Genomic DNA, 21,569 nt, shown 5'->3' with positions numbered 1-21,569 from the left:
GTGAACATTTACAATTACAATTACTATCCATTAGAAGGTCTTCTTTTGTGGTATGGTATACTGATCTTAAATTATTATCCTGTATATTCAACATAATCCATATTACTCATTTCATCAAAGTACATTTAATCGTGGAGAAATCTGTGCTTACTTGCAAGAAAGGGGGACGAGTTTGCCTAAAAGGGTTTATCACATATTAAGAAACTTGAAAATGGCTTCTAAGAACCAGGTGGTACTTTTCGGTTTACCCTGGCTGCCTCATCTTTGTCCCACCCCGCACGCTCCGCGCACACGCCAGTCCCATCTTGCTCTTTGGACTTTTTTCTCTTGTTTTGTGTCTTGGCCAAGGGCATGGACTGGGAAAGGAGAAATGGTCCAGGTTATGGTGATTCATCGCAGCAGAGTAAGAATCAGATGATTTTGCTCCACTCCATCATCAGTCCTTTTTTCTTTTAAACTTTTTACTGGGGTCTATGATCCATATAGAAAAAGGCATTTTGCTGAACTTTGATCAACTGAACACACCCATACCCAGAGAGATCAACTGTCTCTTAGGATGCCTCCCCATATACACTCTAGTCACGATACTTCACCCATCCCGGCATGACCGCTGTCCAGACACTACACAGGAGAGAGCAGTGGTTTTACCTCGCTGTAAATGGAATCATTCAGGATGTCCTCATTGGCGTTGTCAGGATTGGCTCATTCAACTTTAGTGTGTAAAATTCACCCAAATCCTTGTACTTGGATATAGTTTATTGATTCAAATTCATAAAAATGTCACGATGGGCATTTGAGGAGTGCACAGTTGGGCACAGCCGTGGGCTGGTGAGGCTGCCGTGGGCATGTGGATATGTTTCTGGTAGTTGTGCGCCTGGGAGAGGATTTGCTGGGCTACTGGCTGTGTGTGTTCCTCTCTGGTTGATGCTGCTTAACTGTGAACAGCAGAAAGGGCACTTGGCAGCTGCCGTTCACAAAGAGGCCCCTTCCTGCTCATAGAAGACTCTAGCCAGTGCCTCCGCATTGAGATCTGACACACCCACCATGCATGCGTCCACCATCCTTGTTTGGTTAACGGCCCGTTTGCGCCTCTGTGGAGCCATGACACCTGATACTGGAGAGGATCTGCAGGATCCTGCAGAACCTTCTGTGTCATCAAAAAGACCTTCTCCTTTGCTCCTTGTGGTCTTACAGTTTCATGATCAATTCATGATGAATTCTAATTCATTGATTCACAGTTAGATAGTTCTACTATCTAGAAGGTACCATAGACGTACGTTAAAAATAGGGGCGCCTGGGTGGCTCAGTGGGTTAAGCATCTGCCTTCAGGTCAAGTCATGATCTCAGGGTCGTGGGATCGAGCCCCACATTAGACTCCCTGCAGGGAGCCTGCTTCTCCTTCTGCTGCTCCCCCTTCTTGTGTTCTCCCTCACTCTCTCTCTCAAATAAATAAATAAAATCTTTAAAAAAAATAAAATAAAGCCTAGGTAGTAAAAAAAACTATATTAAAAACATTATAAACAGTAAAAACTTTATCATAAAAAACTATATTTTAATACTGGTAACCTACATATATTAACCATGGCATTCTAGGATATCTGATTAAATGCTACAAAATATTATGTCTAAACTTATTCTAAATGTCAATCGGTTCACCAATGGTAGCTGGAAGCTCAGGCGGAATGCCAGAGTCTGACTTTATTCGCTTCTGTGAATCTAGGGACACTCACCCCAAACCAACAAACGTATGCAATCAGCAAATGGATATTTTCTGCTTATCTCTCTATCCTTCCAGATAAACCTAAAATCCCTTCTTTCATTTGCAAGTTATCTGCTGAAGAATGTAGTTCTGCCAATGATTGTGTCCTTAGTCATTCCACATATGTTTGTTTAGCTTACTTTGTGTCAAATATTGTAGCCGGACCTGAATACGAATAATGAAACACACCCGCAAGGATCCTAGTCCTGAGACGCTTGTCCTCCTAGCTTTGATAATCTCAGGGTAAAGAGAAACAGTGTCCAAAGTCACCACATGCTGGAACTTCAACTACCTTATGTAGGGGATTTGGTAGTGAACCCCCAAAATCCGTGTCCACCTGGAACCTCAGAATGGGACCTTATTTGGAAATTAGATTTTTGGAGACATGATCTCTTAAGATCATACTGCCTTAGGGTGGACCCTAATTTAAAGGATTGGCATCTTTGTCAGAGAAAATAAAAGGAGACCCAGAGAGACCCAGAAACACACAGGGAAGAAGGCCTTGTGATATCAGAGGCAGATAATGCAGTGAGGCAGCTTCTCGGCTCAGGGAACACCGGGATTGCCACAAAGCTGAGTCAAGGAAGGACTCCTTCCTAGAGCCATCAGAGAGAACACAGCACTTGCTGGCACCTTGATTTAGAGTCCAGCCTTCAGCATCCTGGGAGAAGCCTCTGGAAATAAAAGTAGCATCATCTTTTTTTTTTTCCTCTCTCCCCTTTTGTTCCTCACCTTCAGCTCCCGGCACTTTGTACCTCAGCTAGAACAGCTATTACGTTTGTCGTTATCTGTTTATAGACCCATCTGTCTGTTACAACGTGGGCTCCATGAGAGCAAATACTGTGTCTTAGATATTTTTATATCCCCAGAACTTCACAGGGAACCTGGCCTTTGGGATCTGATTTATAAGTGACTCTACCGATATGTAAATAAATGAGTCAGCAAAGGCATGAATTAAATACCTCATTTCTGGCCCTGTCTTCTCGGTCTGTCTTTGGCCTTATATAATCGCCTTTCTCTCTGGTCTGACTTAACATATTAACTGCATTTTCTTTTTCTGTGTGCTCTTCTTACCATTGACAAATATCTTTCTATTAGTTATACCAATAAATTTTTGGAAAATGAGTCTCTTCCTTATGAATTACTTTACGTATGGAGCCATTTTTCTTTTGCTTTAGGATTTATTTATTTGAGAGAAAGAAAGAGTGCACATGCATGCTGGGGAGGGGCAGAGGGAGAGGGAAAGAGAGAATCCCAGGCAGACTCCTTGCTGAGCGCAGAGCCCACTGTGGGCCTCGATCTCACGACCCAGAGATCACGACATGAGCCAAAACCAAGAGTCGGACACTTTACTGACTGAGCCACCCGGGCGCCCAGGGAGCCATTTTTTAAATTGCCTGTATCTCATGGAAATGTTAGCAGTCTGTGTTCTCCACCTTGGGAAGCTAATTCCTCATCACTCTTACCATCCGAGCCATCAATGATTGGGAGCATGCTGCGCGGGGTTCCATCTGGGGAGAGAGGAAGGCAACAAACACCAGCCTCCTCTTCTCTAAATGAGGTCACCACCCAAGTCAGAAATCCACGGACAAACCTCCATATTAAATAAGACATACGTTGGCTACCCTAAAATATTAATGCTATACAAAACAGAAATGTAAGAACAGTTTCTGAAGTCGATGAGAAACGAGGCACGTTTTCTGAACTAGAAATAAGACTATAATCTCACTATGGGTTCACAACCAATTGGACAACTGAGCCGTATATTGTATTGAAATTGGGTGTTCCCCCAAACGCAGCGCTCCTGTCCTCTCTGGCCAGTTTGGACACCCCCGCTTGGGGAGGAGGGAAGAGTTGCCACCTTTCTTCCCGTTATAAAAGTTGTAAAAACGTTCTCGGCCTCCCCTGCTCTTCTTTCCACAAACCGGAGACAGGCTGGCATTATAAAGTAAAAGTCTACCCCAGCAAGGGATGAGAAGCTGGTGGTGTTGGAAACATGCTTCCCGAACCCCCCGAGAGGCTGCCTGATGTGCTGGACCCTGGGAACAGGACCAGGGTTCGGAGATGCAGGCTGGAGGGCAGCACCAGAGATGGGTGCACGTGGAGAGGTTAGCCTCGTCTGCAGAGAGCTCGGAGAGAAGTAAGGGAGGTTGGCAAGAGAAGGCAGCCTCAGAGAGAGAATAAGGTGCAGCGAGAGGGGTAGAAGCACCCTACTCCAATTTTCAGGCCAGGGTTCCGCCCGCCAAGTCCACCCTTATGACGGCTCCTTCGCTCAGCACTGGGGCCGTTTAATGACGTCATGTCTCAGGCTCCCTGAACTCTAATTTGTAGGAATATTAAACAGATGTGAAAAATAGAAAAACCATCCTGTACATAGATAGATGATAGATGACGAATACCATTTGCTTGTCATTTCTTGCGAAGACATTTGAGGACGTATAATGTAATAATTCCCAAGCATCTTTACGGCGACATAAACAAGCCTCCCTGTAGGTACCAAATGCGTTGTTGAGTTTTGAGCTTTCCTTTTTGAATCTGCTGGAATAAATGACCCGTTTTCTTGACAGTTTCGCTCTTTACACGTATTACCACTTAGACTTTGGAGTTCCGTTTATTTTTATTCTTTTGGCTTCCTGTCCTAGCACACATCTGTATAAAATGAATTTTGTTATGTTATTGTATATGCTAGAGATAAGTAAACAATAAAAATAATGGTTGGTGTGAAAGAGGGTTTATATGTAGGAATAAAAGAATCTAATTTTTTTTTCTTCGAATTGTTTTTTCTGCTTTAGTTTTTTGCTTGGTTCGGTTTGGGTTTTGTTTTGCGGGTGGTTCAAGGGCCTGCGCGGCCTGAGCCGGTAGGTGGCGGGCGGGAAAGGGCACTGGTGGGACTCTGCTGCCATCTACCGTTCGTCGTGCGCCAACTCACTGGTCCCGATGCAAAAAAAGCTCGTGGCCCCCCTTTCCTTCTGCCTGTTTTTTTCTCTAGTTAAAGCAAAGTGAAGCGAACGCGGACACCAAAGAGAAGCTCCCTTTGCGGCTTCGAATCTTTGAGAAATTTCCAAACAGACCGCAAATGGTGAAAATCTCAAAGCTTCCTTCAGATTTCACCGTTCCTAAAATCAGGTATTGGACCCATTTCTTTCGTTGTATGTGCTACATACACTGTCAGGGATTTATCTTAAATCTGATTCAGCCCGTCTTTCAAATTCATGTTTGAAAGAGGCTTTTTTTTTCTTTTTTCTTTTTTTTTTTTTAAAGATTTTATTTATTTATTTGACAGAGAGAGAGATCACAAGTAGGCAGAGAGGCAGGCACAGAGAGAGAGGAGGAAGCAGGCTCCCCGCGGAGCAGAGAGCCCGATGCGGGGCTCGATCCCAGGACCCTGAGATCATGACCTGAGCCGAAGGCAGCGGCTAATCCACTGAGCCACCCAGGCGCCCCTTTTTTTCTATTTTTAAATTATTTCTATTCCTACTCTCTCTAGCTCTGTTTTAAAAACCATTGTCCCCTTTAAGCAGTATATTCAGAACAGTCATTTGAAGGTTGCATTCGCCAAAACAAGAAGGTTGCTTCCGCCTGCTTCTCCCTGAGATGCCCCTCAGGGATTCCACTCCCCAGGTAACTGGCACCGAGGCTCAAGGTTGCAGGTAGACCCCAACCTCTGACCTTCAGCCATATAAGGATAAACGTGCCTCTTGTGGCCTTTTATTCTCAAGTAAATAGAGAAATGCCACCAGTCGGGCTTCTGTATAACTGTTAATAACCTTCATTTAGAATGTCATGTCTGATTACGATAGATTTTGTCTTCCACTTTTTTTTTTCAAGCTTAAAAATTCTTTAATACATCTTAGACGAAAAACAGTATTGTTGTATAAAGACTGGCTTAAAAGCATGTTAAAGTCTGTTATTCTTTCTTTATGCATCGTAAACATTGTAACTATTACGGGAGAAAATGGTACCTCATTCCTTCTCATCTTTAACCTGTTCTTAAGTTAGCATGGATACAACCTTAGAAGGAAAACCCTGGTGAGATGGCAACACTCTCACCTCAAGCTCTAATGGCCCCTTGTCTCCCATTTTTAAAAGAAAAAACATGGCACTTCCCACTTAGACTAATTTGGTTTCCCACCACTTTGTCCTTCAGTGAAGCATTTGCGTAAATGATGGCTTAAAACATTTATTTTTAATAATTAAAAGATATTATTTCAGTTGTAACTCAAAAATTACAAATAGAACCAAAAACAGTTGCAATATGAGATTTTTTATTTTTTTAGCATTGCATGTGCATTTAACTTTTTAATGTTGTGCTAAAGTACATATGACATTAAATTTATCATCTTAATCCTCTTTAAAGGTACAGTTTAGTAGTGGTAAGTACATTCATGTTCTTATGCAATCTACATCCAAACCCTTTTCTTTCTATTGCAAGACCAAAAAGCTATACACATTAAACAGTAACTCCCCATTGCCTATACTGCTAACCCCCGGTAACCACCATTCTACTTTCTGCCTCTATGAATTTGATTATTCTAGATACCTCATGCAAGTGGAATCATATAACGTTTGTCTTTTTGTGAGTGGCTTATTTCACTTAGCATAATGGAAATACAACTTTTTCCCAAAGATTTTATTTATTTATTCATTTAAGAGACAGCGCACATGTGTGCAAGTGAGAGTAGGGGGAGAGGGAGAGAGAGAGAGAATCTCAAGAAGACTCTGTGCTGAGTGAGGAGCCTGATGCAGGACTCAATCCTACGATCCTGAGATCATGACCTGAGCCAAAATCAAGAGTCAACTGTTTAACCAACTGAGCCACCCAAGTGTCCCCAGTATGACATTTTAATGTAACTAGTTCTAAAAATAATTGTGTGTGTGGGGGGGGTTATAAAAATGTGAGACTGGTTATGGTGCCATAATATTTAAAATTCAAATGGAAATATATTTGCATTTTGATTTTTAAAAAATTTTAACTTCAAAATAGGAAGTATAAAAGAGTTACAAATTAGATTCAAGATTAGTGGTTATCTGAAAAGATGTTATTTGAATTCTCACCATGCTTTGGAGATCAGATGAAGCAAGCTTCTTTTGAGTTATTTTGAGTTTTTCAATGTAAAATTATCTCTTGAGGATTCTTATGATGAGTAGAAGTCAGAGAGATGAACTAATTCTTCCAAGTCTTACAGGGGATTAAAAAAAAAGTATTACCACAATGGGATTCAAAAAAATACCATCAATGACTGAAAATTATTGCTTAAAAGTTATTTCAGGGATATTAGTTTGTTTTTTTTTAAGAAAACTACTTAAAATTCAGGAAGCTTTCTCTAAATTAAATACTTTGCTATCTAAGTCTAAACACCACTCTTAGCATGATGTGTCTTACTTTCTTTGAACCTTTGTCACCTTTATCTGAGCTCAGGCAAACATGTCATTGTAAAATGCCATCCATTTCATTAACAATGCTTGACGTGTGTGTTCTTCATTTGCAAAGGGAAAGTTTCATGAAGCAGTTCATTGATCGTCAGCAACAGGACACCTGCTGCCTCTTACGAAGCCTTCCGTCCACCTCTTCCTCATGTGATCACTCCAAAAGGTCTGCAATCGAAGACAACAAATACATCGACCAAAAAGTAAGAATCTTAACGACAGAGAATAGAGAGGCAGTGGAGGGAGTGGAGGGAGGTGGGAGGGGGATGGGCCAGATGAGGGATGAGGATTAAAGACGGCATTTGTTGTGATGAGCACTGGGTATTGTAAGGAAGTGGTGAATCACTGAGTTCTGCTCCAGGAACCAAGATTGCACTAAATGTTAACTGATGAAATTTAAATGAAGAAAAAGTAAGAATCACTACTTCAAATTACCAAAGTTTTCTTAAGCACATATGATAGAGAAAAGAACTATATAACTTTGGGCTTATGTGAGGTCCTGACATCTAATGTCTCAAGAGAACAATGAAGGAAATAATTTTGTTTGTAGAAGAAATCATTAAATCTAACATTTGTAAATTTATGAATTTTAAATTTTGCAATTTGTCTAAGTCAGCTTTTGTGCCGTGCCAGATAGCAGCCCTGTGACTTTGGGAGGAGAGAGCCTCCCCAACCCCCCATTTCCTCCCATGCAGAAGACTGATTACTAACGGTCAGTCCAGGTTTAACAGTGGCCTGTATGCTGCCTGTTGCAAGAGACCATGTTTATTCCAGTTACTGTTTCAGGGGAAAAAAACCAGAGCAAGTTTCTCTGAAATCAGTCAAAATAACTTCCACGTGCTTAGTATGTGGCAGGAATTATTACTATGTATGTTAGCTCGTTCATGTTGTGATTGATCTATTTATCATTGAAAAGTGGATAGGGAATTTTTTGCCTCAGATTCCACAGTTAGAAAATGAGAGATTGCAGTGCCCCAGTGGGTGAAGCATCTGACTCTTGGTTTCAGCTCAGGTCATGATCTCAGGGAGGTGAGATGGAACCCCATGTCAGGCTCTGCTCTGGGCATGGAGCCTGCTTAAGAGTCGCTCCGTCTTCCTTTGCCCACCCTCCCACTCACTCGCTCTTTCCCCTCTAAAAAAAAGAAAGAAAGAAAAGAAAGGAAAGGAAAAAGAAGAGAAAAGAAAAGAAAAGGAAGGAAAAGATCAATAACAGATTTTGTAAAAGGTCTTGAACATTAGAGTTCACAAAAGCATCTAATTCATTTGCAAGTGTTTTACTTGGGAAGTCTTAGTTTATTTTTTTACTCCTTTGAATTATGGCTGCCCTTTTTCTGTTGCTTATGAGCAAATGCATATTTCTTCATTATCACATGAAAATCAAATACCAGCTCCTTCATCCTTTAAGATTCTCTGTTCTCCCCACCCCCATCCCACAAGGATTAGGCTCTCCTGCTACTTGTGACTTTCTCCTCTGCTTCTTTTCTCCTACCTCTCTCCATATCTCCCCCTTCCTTCTCCATAGCATCTGGTTCTCTGCTGCTGTTCTGTGATTTTGTTCTCAACTATGATGACAATGATTTCCCTGTAGTATGTCTGTTCTTGTTCAAGGGTTTCCATTTATTGATTTTCTTCAGTCACCTACAGATGTTACTTCTCTCTCTTTTCCAATATTGCAGAGGACAAGCCTGATGTGGATATCATTTTTTTTTTCATTTGACGGTAATTAGGTTTTTCTTTGGTGGTTGGTTTGTTGGTAGGTTTTCTGGTTTGAGGAAGCTTTTGAGACTTTCTACATATCCTGGGAATTCAGAAACCTTACCAGGATATATTTTATATGTCTTTTCTCACCAGAGCTGCCATAACTGGGGAGTCTTTTCCGTTTGTAGACTGAGATATTGTCAGGAAAATTTTCATTTATTGCTTGTTCAATGATTGCTTTTCCATCTGCTCCTTTTTTTCTCTTACCTTTTCTCTTATGACTGCCATCTCGCTGTTTTTCTTCTGATTTTTTGAAATAATTGTTCTACTTAATCTCCCAAGCCACTAAATTGATCTCAACTGACAGCATCCTTTGCTTTTAAATTTTGAGTGGGAAATCACAAAATGCATGCACATGAACTCAATATCCTCCTTAAAGACATCAACTGTTTTTTTAAAAAAAAATAGTAAATTTGTCATATTTCTTGTCCTCAGTTATATTTCATTCAATATGGATGCGAAAGAGCTCATGTTGGTGGATAACTGGGTGGGAGGATAATGGCCTGCTTTCAGCCAATCAGCCTGAAATTGCATATTTCATACTAGAACACAGATTGTTTGATTTTAAAATTTATACCAGAAGCAGACTTTAGGCCAGAGGTGTGGAATGAACCCCCAGCCTGGGCTGTGATTCCAACCTGCTATCTCCAGGAAGAGCACCAAGAGCTCGTAGTAGTTATGCCCAAAGTTAGCATAAATCCCCTACCTGCTCCTTTAAATCACTAAGAACATTATCCCACTGGAAACACAAAATTGAAATTAGCCCACGAAACTTTATTCTCTGTCTGAAAGCAAACGTGATGTTTCTCACACTTCCTGAACAGAGTGTTTTGAAATTGGTGAGGAAGAAGATAAAAAAGTTGTTGGCAGGTGTGGAGGTGGTTCGAGGGTGGTCTGAGGAGACTCTGGCACATTCTGTGCACCCCTCTGGGTGACCGCCACTATCCCTGCCCCAGTGATCCCTGGGTTAGGTCACAGAGAATTTCAAATGCCATTTCTGATTGCCTTGATGTCCTTATATTTTTGTGGCTTCTTCTTACCTTCTCATTTGACAGTTCTTTTTAACTAACCAAAAGGAAGATAACAGTTACAGTTTTATTCTGTAATCTTACAAATGAGGCTTTCTTATAATCTCCTAAAATCTAAAGAACTAGCAAAGACACGGCTCCTTGGTGGTCTCCACGTCACTCAGCATCTTAAAGGAGACTAGAATTTTCTGAAGACCCCAGGCAGTCCCCTAATTATAAGGTTGGCTGATTCTAGCACACCATATGTGATCTTACATGAGGAACATGACCAGTGATGGTTAGGTTGGCCTTCATCCCATGCAAGCTTTGTTGGCCCATGATAGGTAACCTGCAGTTGGGCTAGTGTCATTTACCCCCACCATGAGCTTCATTCTCTGGGTCCATCCTCCAGTTGGGAAGGTGAGATGTAGAGAACATATTTTCTTTTCATCTCAGGAGCTACTACCCTGGTGTGGTGGCAGCAGCAAGATTTGTTCCGTGCTACCTTTCCTTCTTAAAGCTTTGGCTCTATTTAGGCCTCCGGGAAAGTCACCTTCACTCCTTTCAAGTTCCCATGGTTTCCGGCCTCAGCTGCTCTCAGCTCCTGCCATTCTTCATAAACACTTGGAACCTCTTGTCTTTGTTGAGGGCCATCAGCCAGGAACACCCAAAACAGAGAACCAACTTAACAAATTTCAACATGAGGATACATAAGGGGAACAGAAATAGAAGAGGGAGCAGTCTGGTGTTTTGAATTTTTAAATATGCCAAGCCTTTTTTGTTTTTCTTAAGAAAGCCTAAAGCCACATAAAATTACAGAAACACATGACAAAAATCCTGAACAGAGACTACACCTCTCTTAGCTCCTCTGATAAACTATTTTTCAGTGAGCACCTGGACATTTCTGCGACAGCCCCAGCTGCCTTTGGAAATGCCAGGCCGTGTCAAGTGGATGGCAAGGTTTCTCACTCCATGTGAAAAAATTCCCCCAGCACCGGATAACACAAACTGAGGCTGTTTTTCCTCAAAGAGTAGTTAGAAATAAAAAGCAAATGAGGGCCTGGCTTATCAATGATTCCCATGACGTGATAAAGAAGAACACTAAAAGAAAAAGTGTTCCTTCATGATTACCTGTCAGGAGAAACTTCTGACTCCCGCTAGACTGGAGGGAATCAGTTTTCCTATTTCCCAGGAGAGCACTGAGTGCTCAGGAACCTGAATATCCTGAGTAAAGGGATAAAACAAAACAAAAACCTGACAACAGAAGGTGGGGACGTTTTTGAGTGAGCGATGCCAGAAACGTGAAAGCACCTGGCAGGCAGTCTTTACCTTGGCGTCGAACAACCCTGAGTAACTCCGTGGCCGCCTCGCTTTGCACACCGTGTTGTTAAAAATGGTTCTGACCACCTTTATCACGTCGTTTAAAACACCTGTCCTTCTCCAAATATGAAACGAGCAAGCAAAAACATAAAATCTTTATGTTCTTATTGCAGATCCTAAAGGAAAAGGACAGGAAACCGTGCTTTCCCTTTCCGATTCCATAGAAACGGGCATTCCCAAGGCTAATTCCCCCATCCCTCTCTCCTCCCGCTTCTCCACCTGGGGCACCAACCAGGGGTTTCCTCTCCTCCTGATTAAAGGATAACCCGCCTCTCTTGAGAGGAGTTTTTCTAGTTTTCAAGCAAAAGGCAATGGTTTTCTACTAATTTTTTTGGTCCCTATTATTGCAATTAAACTCTGGGTTTCTGGGGCACCTGGGTGGCTCAGTAGGTTAAAGCCTCTGCCTTCGGCTCAGGTCATGATCTCAGGGTCCTGGATCGAGCCCCGCATCGGGCTCTCTGCTCGGCGGGGAGCCTGCTTCCTCCTCTCTCTCTCTGCCTGCCTCTCTGCCTACTTGTGATACCTCTCTCTCTTTCAAATAAATACATAAAACCTTTAAAAAAAATAAACTCTAGGTTTCTTAAGTAGAGTGTTGTTAGTAAATTGAGAAATGACCTTGCTTTTCCAGTAACCTGGTAATGGGAGCAGCCCACTCTGTCCTCCCAAGTGAGTCATCTCTGTGAAGGCAGGGTTTCCCGCCCCCCTCCATGGTCGGATACAGGGACTCTCACCGCCCTTTAGCTGAGCTCCCCCTCTTTCTGCCCTACCGTCTTGGCTGCCATGCCATGTCAGGGAGCAGAACCTTACAGTGTCTAGAGAACAAGAGGGAACCACAGAGTCACAACAGCCTGAGACAGACACACGGATGAGGTCTGTCCCAGCCACCCCCTTGTGCCCAAGCACTTCCTAGTACAGTTTCGGAAGTCACGTGATAAAGAACAGAGAGTGTTTCCCTGACAATAGGGTAATGTCTGTCCTCTCTCATACCTGCCTCCTCACTACTAAGCATGTAGTAATTTCCATAGTAAGCCTTCACCCTTAGCAGCTAACCCACGTACAAAATGAGGAAAGCGATCCAAGTAATACTACGTTTTCTTTACCCTTAACATCTCCGTAAGTCTTCACGGTCACTCAGTCATTCAGCAAATGTTTAGGAACACCTGTTATTCACTCTTCGGGGTCACGGGAATTCAGCACTGCCTGAGATGTGAGCTGTGCCCTTTAGAAGTGTTTAGTCTAATGGGAAGAAATGTGTGTAAATGCATGGAAGTGGAAAGTGTTGCAGGAACCTGAAACAGGACTCCCCTGATCCCCCCTAACAGGAGCAGGAAGCTTGAGCGTGCAGGAGGAGGGTGCTCCAAGCGAGATGGAAACAGGCAGGAAAGAGCAGGACTCAGTAGACGCTTGGCATAAAGAAGGGTTCATCATGAGAAGCAGAGCGGAAGAGCAATTATGACCATAGTGATAAGTGATATAGGTTCCGATCTTCATCTATAAAGTAGAGGGAATTCTTATTTTGGGGGTTTGTTATGAGGATTAAGTAATACATATTAAATGCCTAGCATTGCACTGACGAAGCATATGTTATGTGTCTCTAATACCAGATAAGAAAGGTTACTGATGCTAAACCATACCATGAATTCATAAGCAAAGATTTACTTTCATAAGCAAGATTTACATTCATCACTCAAGACAAGGACTTTTACTTACACAAGTTAACCTTTGGCTGTAATGGTCTAGTTAAGCATGGTATATTAATTGCCCATTTGTTTTCTTCATTGTTCATGAATCTGGCTTTTTTTTTTTTTTTAGGTTTTTTTTTTTGTGATATTTCAGTGACTACCCCCCACTGCCTATACAGTGTCTTAGACTCTCAAGAAGTAAATTAAATTGCTCCGGAAAGATTTACTCTTTACAAAGCCTTGTTGATTGCCAGACAGTTTTGTATTTTTCTATGTGATTATAGAGCATTTGATGAGTTGTTCCAGTAACTCTGTACATAGTAAGTTGCTGATCTATAATTTCCAGGATAGTTTACTCACCGAAAAAAGAGAAGGAGAACGGCCTATTTTCATCATTAGGGCTTTTGCTCTTCTGAAAGAATTTTCTAAAATAATAGCTTAGCATCTCTGCAGTGCCGTTCAAGACGCATCTCTCGGCGGAGAGTGGGAGACGACATGGCACCAGCACCTCACCGGGGAGTTACAAACAGTGTGGTCCGGGGCGGGGAAGAAGCAGGGTTTGTCAGACCCAATGTGAAAACCCTAGTACTTCTCTCTTTAGCTTAAAAATGTATTCGTGGATAATGGATTCACTCCCAAAAATGGAAACCAAAAGATACAAAATATAAACGAAAGCTTTTTCTTACATTTTTATTGATCTTTACAGGATGTTTTTGAGCTCAGATCCAAATGCAACTGAGTTCAATGGCAGGTTTTTCCGTTTGACGTGTATTTCTTGAGCGCCTACATATGCGAACTGTGTCCAGGGGTCGGGTAATAAGCACGTTCTGCTGCTTTCAATCAACGTGAGAGGAGGAATTTGCATATTTTGTTGTGCAGTCACTTTGGGTTTGGGATTATCAGCGATCTGCTTGCATTTCCTTCAGAGTTCATCCACTGAAAGTCAAAAGTTAACGCGTCTTAGGATCGAGCATCTTCTGTAGGTAATGGGAAAGGCTTTTAACCACAAGTTTTCAGTGCTGTTTTCCAAAACAGGTGTCAGAGCTCTGAGGAGTTTGCAGCTAATCCTATCTGTGAAATTTACATGTTGCTTTACCGTTTCAACATTCTTCTTTCTGGAATCCATTTGGACTCCCAAGTGTTCCTTTCCATTAAGTGTATTGCCAGAATCAGTGTGTTCCAGTTTCGCTGGTGTTGGTGTTCTGGTTGTTTGAATCTGAAGTCCAAATACAATTAAATCATATTTGGAGAGCAAGCACAGCTCCCTTGTATTATCTGAGTGCCTTGGATTTTATATTCTCAAACAGCTGCATGGTTAAAAGCATCTGGCACTTTCTCCCAGAATCAGAAATCCACTCATCTTTTTTTTTTTTTTTCAATCTATGCAGGTTTTCAGTCTTTGTCTTTCTGTTTATATGAGCTATAACCAGGAAATTCTATGCGAAGTATATATTAGAGCGTATGTTACAACTTCTCACCGGTGAGCACTGGATAGGGAGCGTATCTGTCTGTGAAGACGCAGCTCCTCCCTCACCTTTTGCATCCTTGGTATCAGTATACAAGGCTAGCTGGTTATGTGTAAGTTGTTGGAGATTTGGCTGAATCTTCAATGCCCCAAGTGTTAGCGACAAAAGCATTGCCATGCAATATAAGCATAAAGAAGTCAAGCCAGTTAAGTTTCCAATCATTTAGTCTCAAGTTTCACCAGATTTTCCTATCTATTGAGTGAGCTGATGCCTTTCAAAACGAATAGTCCTCCTCTGTAATTTTTACCTAATTCGCATTTATTTCAAGGATTCTCTTCATAGGAAAAAAAAATGTAGAACAGAGAAGAGTCATCTTTAATATTAAGCGATTTATTTGCTCTTTAAATATACTTCAAAAACAAATCACAGGCAGGACTGGACAGTGGAGGACAATGTAATGGACAAGGAATATACCATCCTTTTTGTATGGAGGTTATGATCTCGTGAAATTCACAGAAAAATAAAAAGATGTTTCACACACAGAGCAATGACGAACATGCGTAAATTACCCTGGAGTCCGAATGAAGACTGTGTGTGTGTGTGTGCGTGCGCGCATGTGTGTACATGCGTGCGCGCGCGCGCGCGCGCGTGTGTGTGTGTGTGTGTACCTATTTATAGATTTTTAAACTTTTATGCCTGGTGTTTTTTCAGGGTTCAGAATTTGTAATGTTGAAATAACAAGATCAAAGATCTCAACCCATCATCTAAAACTGCCTTTCCACAAAATTCACATTCGAAGACATATTTCAAGCTTCAAAACCTGCTATTATAATGATATTCACCTTTGTGTACATTGTAACATGACCACTTTAATTTTGTTGCCACCTACGCTAATCACCTTTTAAAATTCTTTCTTTCCAAGCATAATGTCGATTTTATAAAAAGTTTGTTTTATAGAAACATTCTGTTATACACACGATCTGTCATATGCACTTAGGGATTAGTCTTTGGTTCACAGGTGCATGAAAAATTAAAATACACTTGAATGACATACCTACCACCTTCAACCTATGTAATTTTAAGTAATTGCTTATTTCCAATTATGACATTTTATGTGGGAGACTTATTCAATGAAGCAGCTAATTACAATAATTACACTACTCTTTTCTAGCAGAACTGACATTCATCAAGCCCTGTTCATTGGACCATGGTTTTGTGCTTTGTGGCCATATGTTTTTATAAATGTGTTTCCATTTATTATCAACCTGTTAATATTTTCAAAAAGAAAAATATGGCTCTCAAACTTTTTCTCAGTTACAAACGGAAATATATCGTTAACAACTCCAAATCAGAAAAGTTAGTCAAATACTTAGAAAATTTATGGTTTTCTGCCTCAACTATATACTAATGCCTTCATTTTGAAGGAGGTTGTCAGAGTGAAACTCTGGCTCTTCAGACTAGCATGGCAGCGTCCCAAAGGAAGCTAGTATTTATTCCCTGATAGCTCTAGGCTGACTTGCAGACTGATGAATAAATTGAATTAATAATCTGCTTAATTGAAAGTGGTTATGGATCCCAGATTTCAAGAAATCGGTAGACATAAAATATAAATACTCTTACCGTACTAGCATTAATAGGTTAGAAAAGTTATTGATCTCCTTTAGTTTCAAGGTCATTATTCTGAAAATCAGGTATGCATGTATAGAACAAAGGAGAAACATAGCCAGTTAAGCTTTTGCATTAAGATTTGGGTTAAGAGCAAGTTTTATGTAGAAACCAAATCTTTCAAGTCAAGCAAACAACATTGTATCACAGTATAGTTTGGAAAAAAAAATTTGTATACTGTTGAGCTTAGTACATTTTACATAAACATTGTGTTTAGCAACCAGATTTGAACACATGATCAAAGAACCAGGAAAATTTATAAGGTTTTAGAAGATTTGTAATACACAGTTGACCAGCCTTCATTCAGCGACTAGAGAAAACATGTTCAGATTGAGGGACATATAAACGATTTACAAGACATGGCCACTTATGAACACAAAAGAATTCTAAACATAAACCAAATCAGTATCCTAAAGAAGACATTTTTTGACCAAGTTTTAATAAAATTAGAAACTAAATAACAACCACAAGAACACCAACACATTTCAGAATTTAAAAATCACTTCTAAATAATTTAGGGAGCATAGAAGAAACTGCATGGAAATAAAAAGTTTCTAGAACTGAAAACTAATAAACACCATATAGCTCAAACCTATGAGAAGCAGCTAAAGGCATGTTTGGAGAGAAAATTATAGCCTTGAGTGCATATTTAGTAAAGGAATAAAGGCTGACAATCATCCAAATATTTAACTCAAGAATTTATAAAAAGACTAACCAAGAAAACATTTAACTCAAGAATTTATAAAAAGACTAACCAAAGAAAACATGAAAACAAGAAAACATGAAGACAACAGAAAGAAAAAAAAAGATAAAAGTAGTTATTAATCAAACAGGAGGAAAAAGGCAATAAATGATATCAGTAAAGCTAAAATTTTGTTCTTTGAAAGGACAAATAAAAATGAGAAAGTGCCTGGGTAGCTCAGTGGGTTGAGCCTTTGCCTTTGGCTCAGGTCATGATCTCAGGGTCCTGAGACTGAGGCCCACATTGGGCTCTCTGCTCAGTGGGGAGCCTGCTTCCCCCCCTCTCTCTGTCTGCCTTTCTGCCTACTTGTGTTCTTTTCTCTGTCAAATAAATAAATAAAATCTTTTGAAAAAAATGATAGATCAAAATGCAACAAAAAAAAATAATCAAGGAGTCTTCTGGAATGATGACAGAGGCATTGGAATAATTTTTTAAGCTCCTTGAATTCACACATGAAAATAAACAGAATACCTAGATAAAAACCAAAATCCATAGAAAACATTCACAACAAAATTATGTAATTCACAAACCCCAAGTTAAAGCAGGTGCAGACAAAGCAATAACCACATGATTTGCATGGTGACTTAGCCTGTTGGGGTTGCTATAACAAATATCACAGGCTGGGTGACTTAAACAATAAGCATTTATCTCTCAGAGTTCTGAGGCTGGAAGGTCTCAGATTGAGGTGCCGGCAGATTTGGTATCTGGCTCCTCTTCTTGGTTCATAGATGGCAGCCTTCACATAGTGTGTTCATATGGCAGAAAGAGAACGGACCCTGGTCTCTTCCTCTTCTTATGAGGGCACAAACGCCACCATGGGGGCTCTAGCCTCATGGCCTCCTTTAAACCTGATTACCTGCAGGAAGCCCCACCTCCTAATTACTTCATTTTGGGGGGCTAGACTTTCAACTTATGAATTTAGGGATATAAAACATGGTATGGGTGCCTGTGGGAAAAAAGCCAAGATGAATTACAGGGCCTGTAATGTCTTTGAGACCAGGAAAACACCTGCCTAGCTCCATCCAGGAATGGAAACAAAACTGAATAGGCCAGCGACAAGAGTGATGAAGGAAAAAATAGATCCAGATCAAATTGGTGGTGTCTGTTGTCCGTAACAGAGCCAGGAAATCTCAGAAAGAAGGCTGCCATATGGATCATGATGTCAAAACAACAGAAGAAACAGCTCTGAAGCTAAGAGGAAATACTAAACAGCTCAGGAAAACGAATTGTGCATAAAAATGAGTAACAGAAATTTATCAAAGTCAAATTCCCTGGAAAAGTTGTAAAGAAAAAAGAATAAGGACCAGAATACTGTCCCAATAAAGAGTGAAAGTTTACCATAAAGACATACCCACAAATGGCTCAATTCGTAGTATACCGTGGCAAAATGAGTTAAAAGACATACAGATTCCGTAAGACTAGAATAGCAGTAAAAGTAAGAAATTCCACGTAAGGTGCTAGAACCCAGGAAAGAAGTACAGCCGACTCTTGAACAACATGACTTTGAACTGTGTGCATCCACTTATATGCAATACAGTACTATAAGTGTATTTTCCTTATGATTTTCTTAGTAACATTTTCTTTCCTCTAACTTACTTTGTTGTAAGAATATAGGTTAGAATATCTATGGCATACAAAATATGTGTTAATTGGCTATGTTATCAGTAACGCATCCTGTCAGTAGTAGGCGATTAGAAGTTAAGTTTTTTTGGGGGGGGTCAAAAGCTATATGCATATTTTCAACTAAGTGGGGTGTCAGTGCTCCTAACCCCTGCGTTGTTCAAGGGCCAACTGTATAAATAAAACAATGAAGACTGACTGGAAGGACCATAAAGTGATCCCATACATCAGATGATGCCTAAAGAAAACTAGAAAGTGAAGAAGAGACAATTTTAAGAAATCATAGAGAAATGAAAAAAAGAGATGAAAATGATTTGAAAGGAAATGACAAATGGAGAAATTCAAAGAAGGTCCAACATCTACATTATAGGAGTCCTGGAAAAAGAAAACCAGAGCAAAAGCACAGAACAAGCATCAAAATTTTCTGAAATATAAGATTTGAAGCTACACACTGAAAGAATACACCATGTAATTGAAATATTAATCACGAATGGCCAAAAATAGGATATATTCCAGACAAATTATAGGACCTTAAATATACATATATGTATTTATACATTATATATATAAATACATATATGTGTGTGTTTTATTACATATATATTGAAAAAGGTATCACTTTTAGGTATAGAGGACAAACTGAGGGCTGCTGGGGGGATGGGTTAAATGGGTGACGGGTATTCAGGAAGGCACTTGTGTTGAGCACTGGGTGTTATGGGTGAATGATGAATAGTGATTCATCAAGAGCAGAATTTCTACTCCTAAAACCAATATTATGTTATATGTTAACTGGAATTTAAATAAAATCTTGAAACCAAATAATAATAATAATAATAGTAATGTAAAACAAATAGGTATCCAGCTCAAAATGGACAAATGATGTGTAAAGTAAAGAGCATTAGGTTACCATCAGATTTTCCGCAAAAATGTTTTATGTCAGGAGAAATTGGAGTCACATCTATAGGATACCCAGAGAGAGAATATGTGAGACAGGTTTTTTTAATATCCAGGAAAATGGACTCTCAAGTTTAAAAGGAAAAAAGACAAACAACTTCTATTAAGATGTAGGAACGTAAATAACGTAAATGTAAGTAATGTCGTTCCTGTGAGCCTTTCCCGAGGAAACTACAAGAACACATGCTTCAGACAACCACAACGAGTTCCAAAAATGACTCTACAACCTTGACGTAAGATCAGGTGGTGAACGTTCTTAAACAGTGGATGGCTAACTATGACTACATGAGGATTAAAATGAAGAGAAAAATATGTAATAGCTGTTTGCTCTGCCAGTGTGAGTATAGTGCAAATGTAGAAATAAGAGGAAATTGGGAAGACTATATTGAAATACTTTTTAAATATCCATGAGCTGTATTATGTTAGAATTGGTAGTGTAATTCTGAGACGACTCTCCATGAAATGAGAAACAAAAATAAGTTATTGTCATATAGTCTAATGTGTGTTACCCTCTGTGCACTTGAAAATCAAGAGCCTTGATGTGGGTTTGGGGGAGAACGTAGATACAGAAGAGACGCAGATGTCATATAGAAGAGACGTGGGAAAGACCCTGTGTCCTGACTTAAATTGAAAATATCAGAACAAACTCGGGCATAGGCCTCAAAACAGTGACCAACCCAGTAGCAATATTGCTGGTATCTAAATTTTGTTCTTGAAGCCCATTTTCTCAATAAATAAACCAGGGCTTTTGGGAGAAAATTGTTCATATGGAATACAAAGCATATAGAAGACGAGCTTGGGATATCTTGCCATACCTAAGAACAAGGAAACTTGGACAAAGACTACTAGAGTCAGGGCAAAAAATCCCATAAGCCATCTTGAAAAAACTCCCAATGAGCACAGTTGGGATACTGTGACCTAACATGAGGATAATGACTGTAATGGACTGAAATCATATCTATTTAAATCCTTGAGTTCATAATGATGTTTTTAAACTACTAATTGGGTGCCTTCACAGGACAATAGGAAATCACTTAATTAAATAAAAATAAATAAGTAAAGGTAAAGAGTCAACATGTACCTTACCTTTTCCACGTGAATTGTACTGCAGAGTAACCAAATAGCACATGAAAGGAAGTCTTTTATTATACAAGTATTCCAGCTAATGAATGAGAAAGAAGTGGCAGTTTTATTCACTGAATGAATCCATGATCTAGGCAACAAACATCAATACTATGAACATCACAAAAAGAGGAACAACCGGATGTCACTTGCCTTGTGATGAAAGGCTACGCCGCCACCTGTGGCTTTGCCATAGCAATCAGGTGTGAGCCTGATGAGACTCTGAGCCCAGCTGGAAGCAGCAGGAAGTCCAGAAGACAGAGGAATATGTGAACTATGCCAGGAGTGTGCACTGGGGAAAATCCAGACTCCCGGAAACTACAGGTCACATGGCCCAGGTCCTTCAACAATGAAGGCGAAAGGGAGTACTTATGGATTAAAAGATGTTAAAGAAATTGCCAGAAAATCAGCGAGATCTACCATTGCTGGGTCCTTCAGCTCCAAGTTATTCAACCACAAATAACTGCACATTTGAACTTCCTGAATTTCACGTTAAAGTGCACGGTTCTAGAAACATTTTTTAAATTAAAATTTTAAGACAAAAAAATATCTTCTCTGTATTACTTGAACATTTACATTTATTTTTTGATCATTAATTCAGCCAGAGAATGGCTGTCTTCTGGAATTGGATGTATTAGGTTTAGAAACTAAAGAAAACCACCAAAAAGGCTTTTTCAACTAGTCTTTTTTTTTTTTTTTTTTTTAGTGCAAACTCCCTGGGATGTCACCCATACCCCTCCTTTTAAGTCCCACATGTCTGACATGTTTCTATCCAGAAGAAACCATTACTGACACCTTCCATAGCTGTAATTGAAAAGTTCAGATCTAAAATTACTTATCCCAAAATTGATTTCTGTATTTCTTGTTTTGATCACTTCAGGTGACTGTCAGTATCCCTTGGAGCCAGAAGAGGGCACTGAAGAGCAGCGTAGCTCTGAGGACTTGGGACTAACCGACCTCGTCCTTGGCAGAAATGTGCAAAGCTTT

General features: G+C 40.1%; 1 protein-coding gene across 4 annotated transcripts in view; it reads left to right on the top strand.

The window, feature by feature from the left end:
* NALCN (sodium leak channel, non-selective) overlaps positions 1-21,569 on the top strand; it is a 319,112-nt gene that overhangs the window by 223,270 nt on the left and 74,273 nt on the right. For all 4 annotated transcript variants that reach the window (XM_045978577.1, XM_045978576.1, XM_045978575.1 and 1 more), the window contains 2 exons: positions 4,749-4,885; positions 7,251-7,389. In XM_045978577.1, coding sequence (XP_045834533.1) covers positions 4,749-4,885; positions 7,251-7,389 — 276 coding nt within the window. The remainder of the gene's footprint in view (positions 1-4,748; positions 4,886-7,250; positions 7,390-21,569) is intronic.

Source organism: Meles meles, chromosome 14 (genome assembly GCF_922984935.1).
Source record: "Meles meles chromosome 14, mMelMel3.1 paternal haplotype, whole genome shotgun sequence".
Classification (NCBI taxonomy): Eukaryota; Metazoa; Chordata; class Mammalia; order Carnivora; family Mustelidae; genus Meles; species Meles meles.
This window is presented reverse-complemented; position numbering and strand designations above follow the sequence as displayed.